Source organism: Elephantulus edwardii, unplaced genomic scaffold (assembly GCF_000299155.1).
Source record: "Elephantulus edwardii isolate Elephantulus edwardi_28Jun2011 unplaced genomic scaffold, EleEdw1.0 scaffold00014, whole genome shotgun sequence".
Lineage (NCBI taxonomy): Eukaryota > Metazoa > Chordata > Mammalia > Macroscelidea > Macroscelididae > Elephantulus > Elephantulus edwardii.
In genome coordinates, this window is record NW_006399764.1 from 29,470,284 (window position 1) to 29,483,315 (window position 13,032).

Sequence of the window (13,032 nt, forward strand, 5' to 3'; positions counted from 1 at the left end):
TTCTAAAAATAATGAAAAGCAGAGAGAGTGATAAAGCATAACTCTCATCAGGTAAGAGAAACCAACTCAGGGTCAAGAAGGCGGAGCAGAATTTAGATTCTCATGGACTCCAGACTTCCTGGAGCCAAGGAGCCTGGCTGAGTCTGTGGAACTGTAGCTCTGAGATCATCTTTAAACCTCCAATCCAAAATGTCCCCAGATGTCCTCTTCAACGCAAACAGCTTAGCTTAATTTACTAGTAAAGAATGTCTACCTTGAGCTTGGAGCTCTTTAACAAAACTACCTTTATGGGCTCAAAGTGACCAGAGCAGCCAGAAAGGACAGAGAGGGCGTTTATGGGGCAGGGGATTTACGCTCCTGGTGAAGGAAGACTCAGAAAACAACGGCTATACAACTCGAAGTGCATCATTCATGTCACTATGTGTCCGTGGAAAAACAAATCAGGGAACCTTCTGCTGTGGATACTATCAAGAGCAGCAGAAGAATAAAAGACACTATTAAAAAACGAGAACCACGAGGAATCACTCTCACTTCAGCATTACTTGTCTCTGAACCTCTCCCAGGCACAAACTAGATTTCCTGGAAACAAAACCCGAACCATAAGGGCCTGTCGTTCCTAAATGTCTCTAAAAGCATTCCGCAGAGACAAGGAATCAAACGGGCTTTAGAACACTCAGTGTTTAGTGCTTTTTAAAGCAGTGTGTTTGGCACGGCAGGCATCGTGGTGACCGGACAGGCCCCCTTTTGGGGATGGGGTGATTTCTCTTACAGATCTCAACAAAAACTTCAGTAGCTGGCATAGTCACCGGCTACTGCTCAAGCGAGAGATCAGTGTGTGATCCCCACTGCCCCTCCCTGGACGCACAACTGATGAGGTTAAAGGGACTAGCAGCACGAGTGGGCACTGGATTTTAGGGGAAATCTTCTCTCGACACCTCAATAAAAGGACACCTCAAAGTCATCTTCTCACGGGACACCAGGGTCGAAGACATGCCCAGCAAAAACGTCCATTCTGTTACTGGAATGCCCAGGTCCTTGAGCTCCGGGGTGTCATTCCAGAGACTTTCTGGGCTGACGGCATCTCATCTCTCAGTTTAGATGCTGTGTGCCCCCACGGATGGGCCTGAACTACAAACATGATTACAGCTCTAATCGCTTCTGGTTATGCTTGAGCTGACATTAAGGGAGAGAGTGATGAAAAAAACCCTCAAAAAAACCCCACATCACTTTCTCTGTTATCTGAGTATCCCATCATTTAATTGCAAAAATTAATGATTTGCAAACGCCTAATCATTAGTGTCAATCCAATCTGTTACTAAAGTTCGAATACAGTTTCACTTCAGATGAATCAAGACCTGGGCGGCTTAGAGCCCAGACAAGGCTGTAAAGCATTCACAAGCTATTCAGAAAAGTGCTGGCTGGTCCCCACCCCTCCCAGAAAGAGCAGGAGGCAGCGGGGAACGGAGATGCAAGGGACGCTGGATATAGAAACTTCTAATATATGGCTTTTATTTTCCAGAATAGGGGAAAAATATGAATTAGCTGGAGTGTAACTGTCTTTCCAAAGTCCCAGGGACAGCATTATGAGCAAAAGCTAAAGACCGTTATCTTTATCCACTCACTTATGTTCCCGGAATAAACTGCAGTCTCTCATTACTAGAGATCATACCTCCTGTCCTAAAATCCTATGATCACAGCTGGGCATAAATTATAAACCTACTGATTAATAAAACCAAGCACCCTGGCCAAACAGATCAACTGACCCTGCCTGTGTTTACCTGTCCTTTCAAAAACTGGCACCTGTCAATGTGATAACTTGGCCAAGATCAGCTTTCCACAAGAAACATGGCTCTTCTGGGTAAAAAAAGATCACATTTCAAATTCACTTAAAAAACACTCTTTACATTGATTGTGAATCAAGAATTCTTGTGATTAAAGAAAAAAAAAAAAAAGGTAAGTACCAGCATCTGCCAGAAAAGAAGAGCTTCAATGGAGTTTTCCGTACACCAGTGATATCTCAGCGAAGGTGCTGACAAAACGGGCTCACGTTCATGAGCTCTGCTTCCGAGTAACGTAAGAGACAGAGACCTGCTTCAGTACAGAGACACAACCTGTCTCTTTCTCAGTGGCTTTAGCATTCGTCTCTCAGAAGGAACATCCTAAGACCTGCAGAGCCAGCCATCTTTGAGCAGGCTGACCTGTTACACCTGTCATCCTCCGCAGGCCGACCTCCAGCACAGCACGCCCACGCCTGTCCTAAAAGCTGTATTGTCCTCCACCGGTTCTCTGAGGCTGTAAATCTTTATCGGAGGAAACTGCTCATCTTTCTCTCATGGAGAAGCTGGTGGATTCGAACCACCAACCTTTTAATTAGCAAGATGGTTCGTTACTCTCCATGCCACCAGGGCTATCTTAGGACATACAGTGTTACCTAGACCTAAATGATCTCAGGACTATGGTTTCAACAGCCTCTCCAGCCTCCATGGCTCCAGAAAGTCTGGATTCCGTGAGAACATTCTACTCTGCTCTGTATTTTTGATCACAAGTTGATTTTTTGTTACCTGGTGATGGTTCCGTGTTTACCATTCTATTAATTTTCACTCATGATTAGGACCAAGATGCTTTTCAAATACCCTTCTGAAGTCTAAAAAGAATGTAATTTTTCTGAAAGGCAGCTCCCACTCTCTGCTGCAGTTGTTGGCTGCTGTCAGGTTGGCCCCTGGCTGGTGGTGCCCCTCATGCAGCAGGAAGCACAAGGCTGCCTGTTCCTGAGCCACCCCCACCTCGGGCTTCACATTAGACTCGTGCCCCACAGCACTTTCAGCAGTAGACCACCCCACCTTTCCTCCTAGTCTATTTTAATTGGGAAGCTTCACTATTCAGCTTTCTACAGCAACACGTAGGCCTCCATGGACTGTCATCGGGGAACCCTGAAGTGCATCAGTCAGGAACCAAACCTGGGTTTCCCACATGGAAGGCAAGATTTCTGCCACTGAACTAGCACTGTCTTATCTTCTCTTAAAAAAACAAAACAGGCCTCCACTCTGGCCATAAGACTCAACTGGCTTGCAGAAGGCGGCCCACCAGATTTTTTCTGGTTGCTGATTTCCTGAAAGTTCTGGACCAGAGTGTTTCCAAAATAAATGGACTCCACTGGACTTATGAAAAGGCCTTTGATATTTTGAACATAGATACATTAGTTTCAATCAAGATTTCTAGAATATTATGTAGATGTTAATGATTTCATAGATTGCTGCTACTCCAGAATTTCATGGAACAATTTAACTACATAGGACTGGATGGACTAAAGGATTATTGTGAATAATAAAGATTTCATTTGGAGAAAAAAACACAAAAAACAAACAAAAAAACACATGGTGCAACCACTTTGGAAGGTGGTATGGCGCTTTCTCAAAAGGTTGCCAAAAAAACCATTTGAGCCAGCAATTCCAATTCTGGGAATTTACCCTAAAGAAACCATAACCACCACCGAAGCAGATGTATGCACACCCACGTTTATCGCAGCTTTGTTCGCAATAGCTAAGAGCTGGAAACAACCCAAGTGCCCATCAACAAATGAATGGATAGAGAAGCTCTGGTATGTTCACACAATGGAATACTATGCAGCACTGAAAAACAAGGAACTCATGAAATTTATGCACAATTGATGACCCTGGAGGACATTATGCTGAGTGAAAGATCTCAGTCACAAAAGGACAAATATTGCATAGAGCCACTACTATAAAACAGGATTGACATTAGGGTTGAGGGAAGACTGAAAAGAGGGGAGGAATGATGTATACAGCATTGAAACAGATGAGGGAGAGAACTTTTTAAAAGGGATATATTATTAGGTATTACCATCCTAACAGGAGTCTAGAATGAAGGCTTCACAGTGCAGTGGGGGGAGGGATTGCATAGCAATGAAAAAGTTTTTCTTTTACTCATCAAGGAGAAAAGTGAATTGCGAAGAGGGAGTGGGCAGGGAGAAAAGTGCAACAATGAATGACTGGAAACCCTAAGTCTCTGTAAACTTTCATTAAAATTAATAAAAAAAACAAAAACCCCAAAACAATAAAAAGCCCAACGTGGCTGCTGGTGCGTATTTTCTGACTCTGTTGAGTATTTCCCGAATCCTGTTGTTCTTGTTGTATGTTATCGAGTCAGAACCAGAGCTCTGGTGGCCTGGTGGTAAGAAGTTGTCCTGCAATCCTAAAGGCACACAATTCAAATCCACCAGGGGCTCAGTGGGAGAAAGATGGGCAGTCTCTTCCCACATGATTTACTGCCTCTGAAAACCTGCCGGAGTTTAGGGTTGACTCAATGACACACAACATCCTCCCGACTCCTGGGCACGTTCTTAGAGGGAACAGAACTGGGTTTGGAGTGCTCTCGACAGCACCTAACAACAACAACAGGGCCCCCTGCCCACCATCTTCACCGTCATGGACTGCCGCGTCCCTCTCCCCGTTTTCCCCGGCTGGGTCCACAGGTAACCTCGCCCCGTGCCATTCCCCGTCCCCGCACCTGCTCTCACCATCAGTCTCCGCATCCTCTCCTTCTCGATCCGCTCCGTCTCCTTCTTCTGCTCCCTCTCTGTGTTCGCGTGCCACGTCGCCACGGCTTTCGAGAGCTTCTGGATCTTGCCGGCCACGGAGCGGTGGTACTCCTTAAAGTCCTTGGCGTGCTGCAGGATGCTGTTGAGGTACTCCTGCAAGGAGGGAGAAGGCAGAGAAGGTCTCACTCCACCTCCAGTGTCCGTGAGACCACAGGGACGTCCAAGAACGGACGTGTGTGAGCAGGTAGCAAACAGGAAGGTGGTGGGATTGTATTTTCAGCAGGTTCCCAGCACGTCTCTGAAGCTGAGGCTGGGGCACAAGGCTGCAGGAGGTGGCATCACAGAGTTTGTGTTATCGCGGGATCGTGGAAGAGCAGAAAGATGGAGAGAGCACACTACAGGAGTGACAAAACTCAGGACAAAGCTCTCCACGAAAGGGGGAGATGTGCCCAGTGCGAACTGTCTACCAGCAAGTCTACTCCGACTCGCAGTGACCCTGTAGGGGGCCAGCCGCCCTTCGCAGAGCCGCGAGTTCTTAACCACTCTGCCAACCTCCCTCTCACGGCTGTTCAATCAGAACCAATGCTCAGCTGACCCTCCTGAGGGTTCTAAGAGCCTATAAATCACATGGGGGACGACTGTCCATTTTCCTCCCAACATGCAGCTGGTGGATTCAAACTGCCCACCTTTGGGTTGGCAGCACCCACTAGTTCACCAGAGGCTCCCTATAATGTTACCAAGGACCCTAAATGGGCTGAGTAAACCCCAAAATCCACTTCCTTTGAGTCAATTCTGACTCATCACGCCGTCGTAGGACAGAGAAGAACTGCCCCATGAGTCTCTGGGACTGCAAATATTTACAGAAACAGCTGCCTCATCTTTGCTTGTAGAGCAGCTGGTGGGTTCAGGCCACTGGCTGACCAATCGGCTGGCACACAATGCTTAACCCGCTGCGTCAGCAGGAGTCCTGTGTTATAAAAGGCAAAACCCAACCCACAGGTCAGACTCACAGCAGCCTTCCAATGGCCTTAGATCTTTATGAAGGGGACCGTCCAGCTTCATCTTGAAGCAGCTGGTGGATTTGAACTGCTGACCTTGAGGTTAGCAATGTGATATGTTATCAACTACACCACCAAAGCGCCTATGTTATTAAAACAATGTTAAGTCAAAACGGGCCATTTGCTGTGGGCCCTACAGGTGTTGGAGCAGCGCTGTGTTCCAGGGGGAGCTGCCAGGAGACCCCAGAAAGGAGCGCCTCTGAGTGGAGTGAGATCTGATCTTCTGGCCGGCAGGCAAATGCATCCACCGTTTACTTCACCAAGAGACTCGGTAACTTAAACACCCTCGGGAACCCCAATCATGACTCAAAGTAAGTGTTTACAGAACTAAAATCATCAGATGACATTTGTATCTACTTTATAAATAAAAGCTGGAAGCTGCACCCAGGTTACAGTGAGAACCAGCATTTCATTCAAAGCTAAACTAAGCAAGGCACTAAATCAGGCACAGAAAAACAGTTTACAGGACTGAGACACAAAAGCAAATCCCGCATGAAAATATTTCCAGACTCCTGGAAAAGGAATGTTTTGGATACGTGCCCCTCTGAGATCTCCAACCGGCCTCTCTGATGAGCCCTGGGGGCCTAATTTGGGTTTGTTTTTCCATCAAAACAAACAAACAAACAAACAAAAAACCCCTTTTTGCTCCTCTGCCCTTTTTTAAGCTTCGGCTCCCCAATGTTCACAGTACCCACCTCATCTGGAGCCTCCACGGGGTCAAGAGTATGACACCCGGCTGGAATTCAAGAGAACCAAGGCCTCACCCCCCCCAAAGGAGCCATGGTGGCTCAGGGCATAGGGCACAGGCTCCTAACTGAAAATTCAGTGGTTCAAATCCACCAGCTGTTCCTTGCAAGAAAGCTGGACAGTCTCCTTAAAGATGCCTGGCCTCAGAAACCCGACGGACAGCTGCCAGACATTGACCTGATGGCCAGAAGAAGGCTTTAACCCCCACGTGCCTTCTGATAGTGCGTGACTTTGGGCAGGGCCCCCCTCAGCCACAGCCCAAAGCTCTTCATCTGAGAACCGGTGTGTGGAGGTCGTCACCCCCAGGGAACCTTCTTTCCCATAACTTCTCACCTCCCACAATGGCAGGTCTGTTCAGGTGTCCCAGCTCCAAGCGGTGACCTTACAGGTCATCTCGGTCACTATGAGGCTACTGCAGAAACATACCTTTACACTAACTTTTCTTACAAAATGACAAGAGTGTCACTGAGCTGAACGAGGTCACTGTGACTCCCTGTGACCGCTCAGAGTGGTCCCAGTGTGCTTTTGTGGCTACAATCTTTATGGGGGCAGACTGCCAGCTCTGAGCAGGTCCCAACCACCAACCTTCCCCCTGAGGCCTGAGGACTTAACCACTGTGCTACCAGGGACCCTAAAAGAACAAACTCCAAAGTCATTGCCGAGTAGATTCAAACACACGGAGACCCTGTAAGCCAGCGCAGAACTTGCTCCTGGGCTGCATGTCCCAGTGCCCTACTGGAGCAACAAGGTCATGATACTTCTGGTGGCCTAAGGGTTAAGAAGCTGTGCTGCCGTCCACAAAGCGTGTGGTTCGGATCCACCAGCTACTCCACAGGACGGGCAGATTTATTGTCTCCAACAACCCACTGGAGGGCCTGCTGTGGGTTGGTTCTGACTCAAAAGAGTACAGCAACAGCATTACACACTTAGAGACCCCGGCTCCAGAGACCTGAGCTCTTGGCTCTGAGCCCCTGGGCCTGAGATTCCAGCCTCCTGAGACCCCAGCCCTCTGACCCCCGACCCCCATTCCTGACCCCGAGCTCGGAGCCCCCTGACTCCCCGATACCCGGCCCCACCTGGTGCTTCTGCCGACGCTTGCGCTCCTGCTCGATCTTCTGCTGCTTCTCCAGCTTCTCCGTCATGCGGGCCTCCCTCAGCGTCTGCCGCTTGCTGCGCTTGTAGGCCTTGGAGTTGAGCGCCGTCTCCAGCGTGGTGTCCCGGCGCATGCAGGCCACCACCTCCTGCCGCAGCTGTGGACGGGACAGTCACACTCTGGGAGCCAGCCCACCTCCTCTCACAGCCATCAGAGAACAGACCTGGACACCACCCGCCTCTCGGTCACCCACCGCTGCCCCGCTGACTGGGACTCAGAACGACCCCACATGTCACAGCTGAACCATGGAGGCCAGCACGAGGGCTTCAGCCTGCTATTTTTTTTTTTTTTAAATCCTGTTTTCAACGTGAGTGAATGTTCAAGCTGATTAATTACTGCTGGTTAATTGATTCCAAGGACTAACGGGCCCCTTCTCTATGTTGCCTTTATCTTCTTCAACTTGTTGTTGTTGTTGATGATGTCATGGAGTCAAGCGCGACTCTTAGCGACCCAATGAACAAAAGGCCTGAAGCCCCTCTACAGCCACTGACCTTTATCAAAGTTCATAGAGTTTCGGGAGGCATGTGGTTTAGGAAGTGGATGCCACTCCTGCTTCCTCCAACTTACCTACTTATATCTTCTCTCTCCCTTCTCATCCACTTGGAGGCTAACCTCCAAGGCCACGGCCCCTGTGTGTAAGCCTTCCCTCAGCATCTTGTATCAGCATTCTTATACGTACTCGTCCCTTTGGGACAGACTGATATTCCTCTGCATAATTTGTTCTAGAGTCATTCCTGTTGTTCACGAATTCTTGATGGATTCTCAGTGCTGTGTGACAACAGCTCACTGTGCGAATGTACCAGGGTTTCTTCAGCCATCTTTCTACTGGTGAGCACTTGGGTTTTCAGGGCTTGGGTGTTTTTTTGGGGGGACAATCTCAAGGTCTTTCTCCCGAGATGGATTCAAACCACCAACCTTTTGGTTAGCAGCTAAAGGCTTAACTATCTCTGTCACCCAGGCATCGTCCTTCTCAGCTACATCAAGCCACGGCCGTCCAGTCAGATCCTGACCCTCCCAAGGCTGTAAGTCACACAGGAGGAGAAAGCTCATTTTTCCCCTGTGGAAGTGGTGACCGTTCAAAAGGAGGAACTAAATCATGTCACATTACGTGGAATCCTCAAAGACGGTCTACGCTACCTTTGCAGGTTGTTGTTTTGGGGTTTTGGTTTTTGGGGGTTTTCTGTGTTACTTCTTCATGTGTTTATTCTATGAATCAAATTCATTGTGGCATCACTTATACACAAAAAAATACACTTGTTTTTGAGACCATCACCAGCGGTGGACACTCCGGTGACCTTGGCTGAGTGGAACAGGGACAGTCCACAGGCTGCTGAAGCAAGGTCTCAGCACCGTAAGTCGCCTGCGAGTCAGAGTGACCCTATGTACAGGAGCCCTAACCGCTGCTCTATCCTGTGCCAACCTCACCGTCTCCGACACACTCATTCCCACCACTCCAATCACAGAATTGATCCATCTCATCGAGGGTCTTCCTCTCCTGCGCCGTCCCTCCACTCTCCCAAACAGGATGTCCCTCTCCAAGGAAAGTCAGCTAAAAGCAGTTACAGCACTGTAGCAGTAAAAAGGCAAGTCAATGTCACCTTGGCTTTTAAAGATGCTGAATTAATCCTATTTAATTACCCTAATGATATTAATTAGATAATAGGCTGTTTAAGTTTTTTTTAAACTTCATTTTAAAAATCATACCAACATTCTCTTTGTGTTTAAGGTTCAATTTTAATGACTCTTTGCAAAAAGAATAAAAGAATCCTTTTCCATTCACGTCACACGGAGTGGCAGGTGCTCAGTCTTCATTCAGAGCCATATAGAAAGTGGGGGCACAGTCAGCCTCCTTCCAACCAGCCTCCAAAACCCACTTACAGTTGGCATTATGCCAGGGACTCGGTCTACTAGATCGTAAATACAGTAGTTTATTCCTATGTTAGGGAGCTCTGGTGGCCTAGTGGTAAGGAACTACACTGCCATCCCAAAGACTCTTGGTTTGAATCCACCAGCTGCTCTGGGGGAAAAAGGATGAACTCTCTCTCCAAGTGATTTCTAGTTTCTGAGCTGACCCATTGGAGGGTCAGCTATGAGTCAGTTCTAATTAGATGGCACACAACAACAACAACAACAACAACATTAATATCTCGTAGGATGTAGTAACAGGGAACTTGGGACAGACATGATACAAATAATTCAAGTAAATCAGAAAGAAGCATCAATCACAGTGAAGGCAGCGGTGAACCAGCCTAGATAATGGATTTTTCAATAATATTGAACATGCAGAGACCTGTAAGTCCAACATAATGAAGCTTGTTTGAATATGATCTTATTCCTGAAAGTGTATTTGGTAGATATGTGTCCATGTGACAATATTTTCCCAAATGCTCTGTGATTATTTTTCATAATATGTTATTGTGTGACAGTGAATCAAGTCCCACTTAGAGCAATGCTGTGGGACAGGGCATAAGTGGCCCTTGGGGTTGAGCAGGGTAATCTTTATGGGAGATGAGTGCCAGCTCTTTCCTCCTATGGAGCTGGTGGCTTTGAACTACCAACCTTTCTGCTAGCAGTGCTTTCAGTGCTTAACCACTGAGCCACCGGGGCTCTTTTCATAGTCTCATAAAAAGAATCATTTTATGAATATCTCATGTGACGTGACAGGAGTGTATTGGGTGGGCAGACGGCTGGAGAGCCACATGGTAATAACAGTTCCTTATAGGGAACTCTGGTGGCATAGTGCAAAACACGTCCACCTTCCAGCTGAAAGGTCAATGGTTCAAATTCATGAGGTGGTCTGAGGGCTAAGGATGGGCAGTGTCCTCCCACGAGGAGTCACAGCCTGGGAAGTCTAGGGGAGGAATCCTATAAAAGGAAGGCCATGGCACCAGTGCTTAGGGGATCCCACTATGCATATTATGAGGGTGTTCTTTTTGCTTTTGAGCTTAAATACACTCTCATCAACCTACGGCAAGCGACCCCTCAGGGGCCCTCATGCCATTCCAGGCAGCGAGGCACACGCCACACAAGTGAAGTGGCCTTGTGATTTCTGTCACATCTTCGAGCAGGCCTAGTCATGCAATTCAATCCTTTCACACAAAGAAGTTCACTCATGAATAATTCACTGTGCACGCTGGGACCTTAAAGGAACCAATCCACCTGACTGGTGGGGTACACTGCCTCGTCATGGTTTCGAGGAGGCCGGGGGACTGGGGACTGCGAGACCAGCACCTCCTGGGTCCACCAGGCCAGAGCCGCAGAGTGAAACCAGTGTTATCACTGCACTGTAAAAACATTACACCACGTTTGCTTCATGGTGCCGGTAGAGCATGCTGTGAATGCCAGGGACCTCCAAAATCTGTCTGTCTGGGAGGACTGCTGAAATCTGTCTGTCCGAGAGGAGGCTTTTCCCTATCTTTTGTACTTTAAAAAGAATTGAGTGAAAGTTTTCAAGTCATACTGCATTTTCACTCAATAATTCAAAGACTTTCCATTTATAACATTAATTAAAATAAATTAAAGCAATTAATGAACCTGAAACAAATGATACTGAGTGCCATAACTCAGTCACAGAAGGACAATTATGGCATAAGACCACTTATAAAAAGCTAAGGAGAGGTTTACATGCAAGTAGAATCAAACATGAAAGGAGAAGGAGGGGTGCAAAAATGAATTTGTAAATAAGTGGTGTCATAGGAAAGGCGATACACAGTCAGGGTTTGATCAGACACTGTAATCAGGGGGTAATTTTTTAGGAAGTTGATCACCAGGCCTTTCTCCCAATACACCTCTGGCTTGGACCAATCTGTGGTTGGGAGCGGGACACCTGGCACCTTGTGTCACTCTGGGATTCTACGTTAAATAATAAGCAACTACTAAAAAAAATAAAAAATCATGAAATCAAAAGACATGTCACACTGGAGAAACCCGCAGTGAAAGGCCTCTCCAAAGTGCTGAAGAGAAAGGGTGTCAGTGTAAAGACTAAGGTGCACTTGATCTGAGCCAGGATTTTTCACTTGCTCCTTATGTGACTAGAGTTGGACAATGAGTACAGATGGCAGAAGGTCTGCGGCCTTTGCACTGTGGTGTCAGAGACCAGTACTAAATATCCAAGGACTGCCAAAAAAATAAATGAGTTTCTCTTGGAGGAAGTGAGATCAGGGAGCTCCTTAGAGGCAAAGATGGTAAAATGGGGCTTCACATACTTTGGGCATGACGTCAGGAGGGGCTAGTCCTTGGAGAAGGACATTATGCTGTGGAAGGTGGAGGGTCAAAGAAAGAGAGGAAGACCGTCAACAAAACAGACTGACACAGTCACAGTGGCTTTCACAACGGATGCTGCAGGGTAGGGCATAGTTCAGGTCCGCTGTTCACAGCGTAACTGCGAGTCAGAGTCCACTGGGAACCAATAAGAACAAATGTGGGAGTCCCTTCATGATGCCGGTGGTGAAGGACGGAACTGCCGCTGACCGAAAAGGTGGACGGTTCCCATCCATGCGGAGGCACCTTGGGAAACAGGCCTGGTAAACGGGCCCCTCTGAAACCCCCAGCCTGCGAACCCCCGCAGACTGTCCCGCCCCGCACACAGGGGGGCTCCTCGAGGTGGGGCCGACTTGACGGCCTTCCCGCTCCAGTGATGAGCTCTGATTTCAGAGTGCCTGTCTCATCTTCTGCAGCTGCTTTTCCCTCAGCACGGCTCATCTATTACGCTCACTCTTACAAATTCATATCAACGATCATTTCTGGTTTCCGTGGAAGCGCATCAAACCAGCTTTCATTCACCCTAACTAACACCCACGAACCAGGCTCTATAGCAAGGCTTCGGTTAGGTGCTGGCCAGTCCATGTCGACTCAACTCACAGGGCCGCCCCATGGGGTTTTCTGGGATGTTATGGGAGCAGATGAGGAGGTCTTCCTGCCAGGGAGATGCTGGGTGGGTCTGAACTGCCAACCTCTCAGTTAGCAGTCAAGTGTGGGCTTAACCACTGTGCTACCAGGGCTCCCCTGTAGACGACAGTGGAGGATAAAAACGTCTCAGACACGCAGAGCAAACCACACTGCTGGCAGTTCATCCGCGGTGGTCTGAGCTGAGCTGCTGGGTAAAAGGGAGATCATTTCCCTAAGTCTGTATTTTTATGACCACCTTGAATAGAGGCAGGAAGGGCCCTGCCAGGGCACAGCCAATGAGCAATTACATTTACTTCCCACGTCGCGGGCTCACGGGGAGAAGACATTACCTGACGCTGGAAGTTGAGTAAGCGCAACGCCTTCAGCTCCACGGTGGCTTTGGTCCGTAAATCTGGTGGCAGCGAGCCAGGCAGGTTTTCCAGCTCCTGGATGCGGTGAGCTATGCGGGCCTGGAGTCTGAACAAGATCATAAAACGGGTGAGCAGGGGCTGTGCGGACACACTACAGAGTCCAGCCTCTCAGGTCTACAGTCACCAGACAGCACAGTCCCAGCAATGTTGGTCAGCGTCTGCACTCCACAGATTGTGTGATGGTCAGGGGAGACAGTG

At 48.1% G+C, this 13,032-nt stretch overlaps 1 protein-coding gene across 2 annotated transcripts in view; it reads right to left on the reverse strand.

Moving 5' to 3' along the window:
* The window catches only part of SMARCA2 (SWI/SNF related, matrix associated, actin dependent regulator of chromatin, subfamily a, member 2), a 191,004-nt gene that overhangs the window by 139,766 nt on the left and 38,206 nt on the right, over positions 1-13,032 (reverse strand). For both annotated transcript variants that reach the window (XM_006881321.1, XM_006881320.1), the window contains exons 5-7: positions 12,754-12,880; positions 7,440-7,613; positions 4,538-4,711 (exon numbers count right to left, since the gene is read on the reverse strand). In XM_006881321.1, coding sequence (XP_006881383.1) covers positions 4,538-4,711; positions 7,440-7,613; positions 12,754-12,880 — 475 coding nt within the window. The remainder of the gene's footprint in view (positions 1-4,537; positions 4,712-7,439; positions 7,614-12,753; positions 12,881-13,032) is intronic.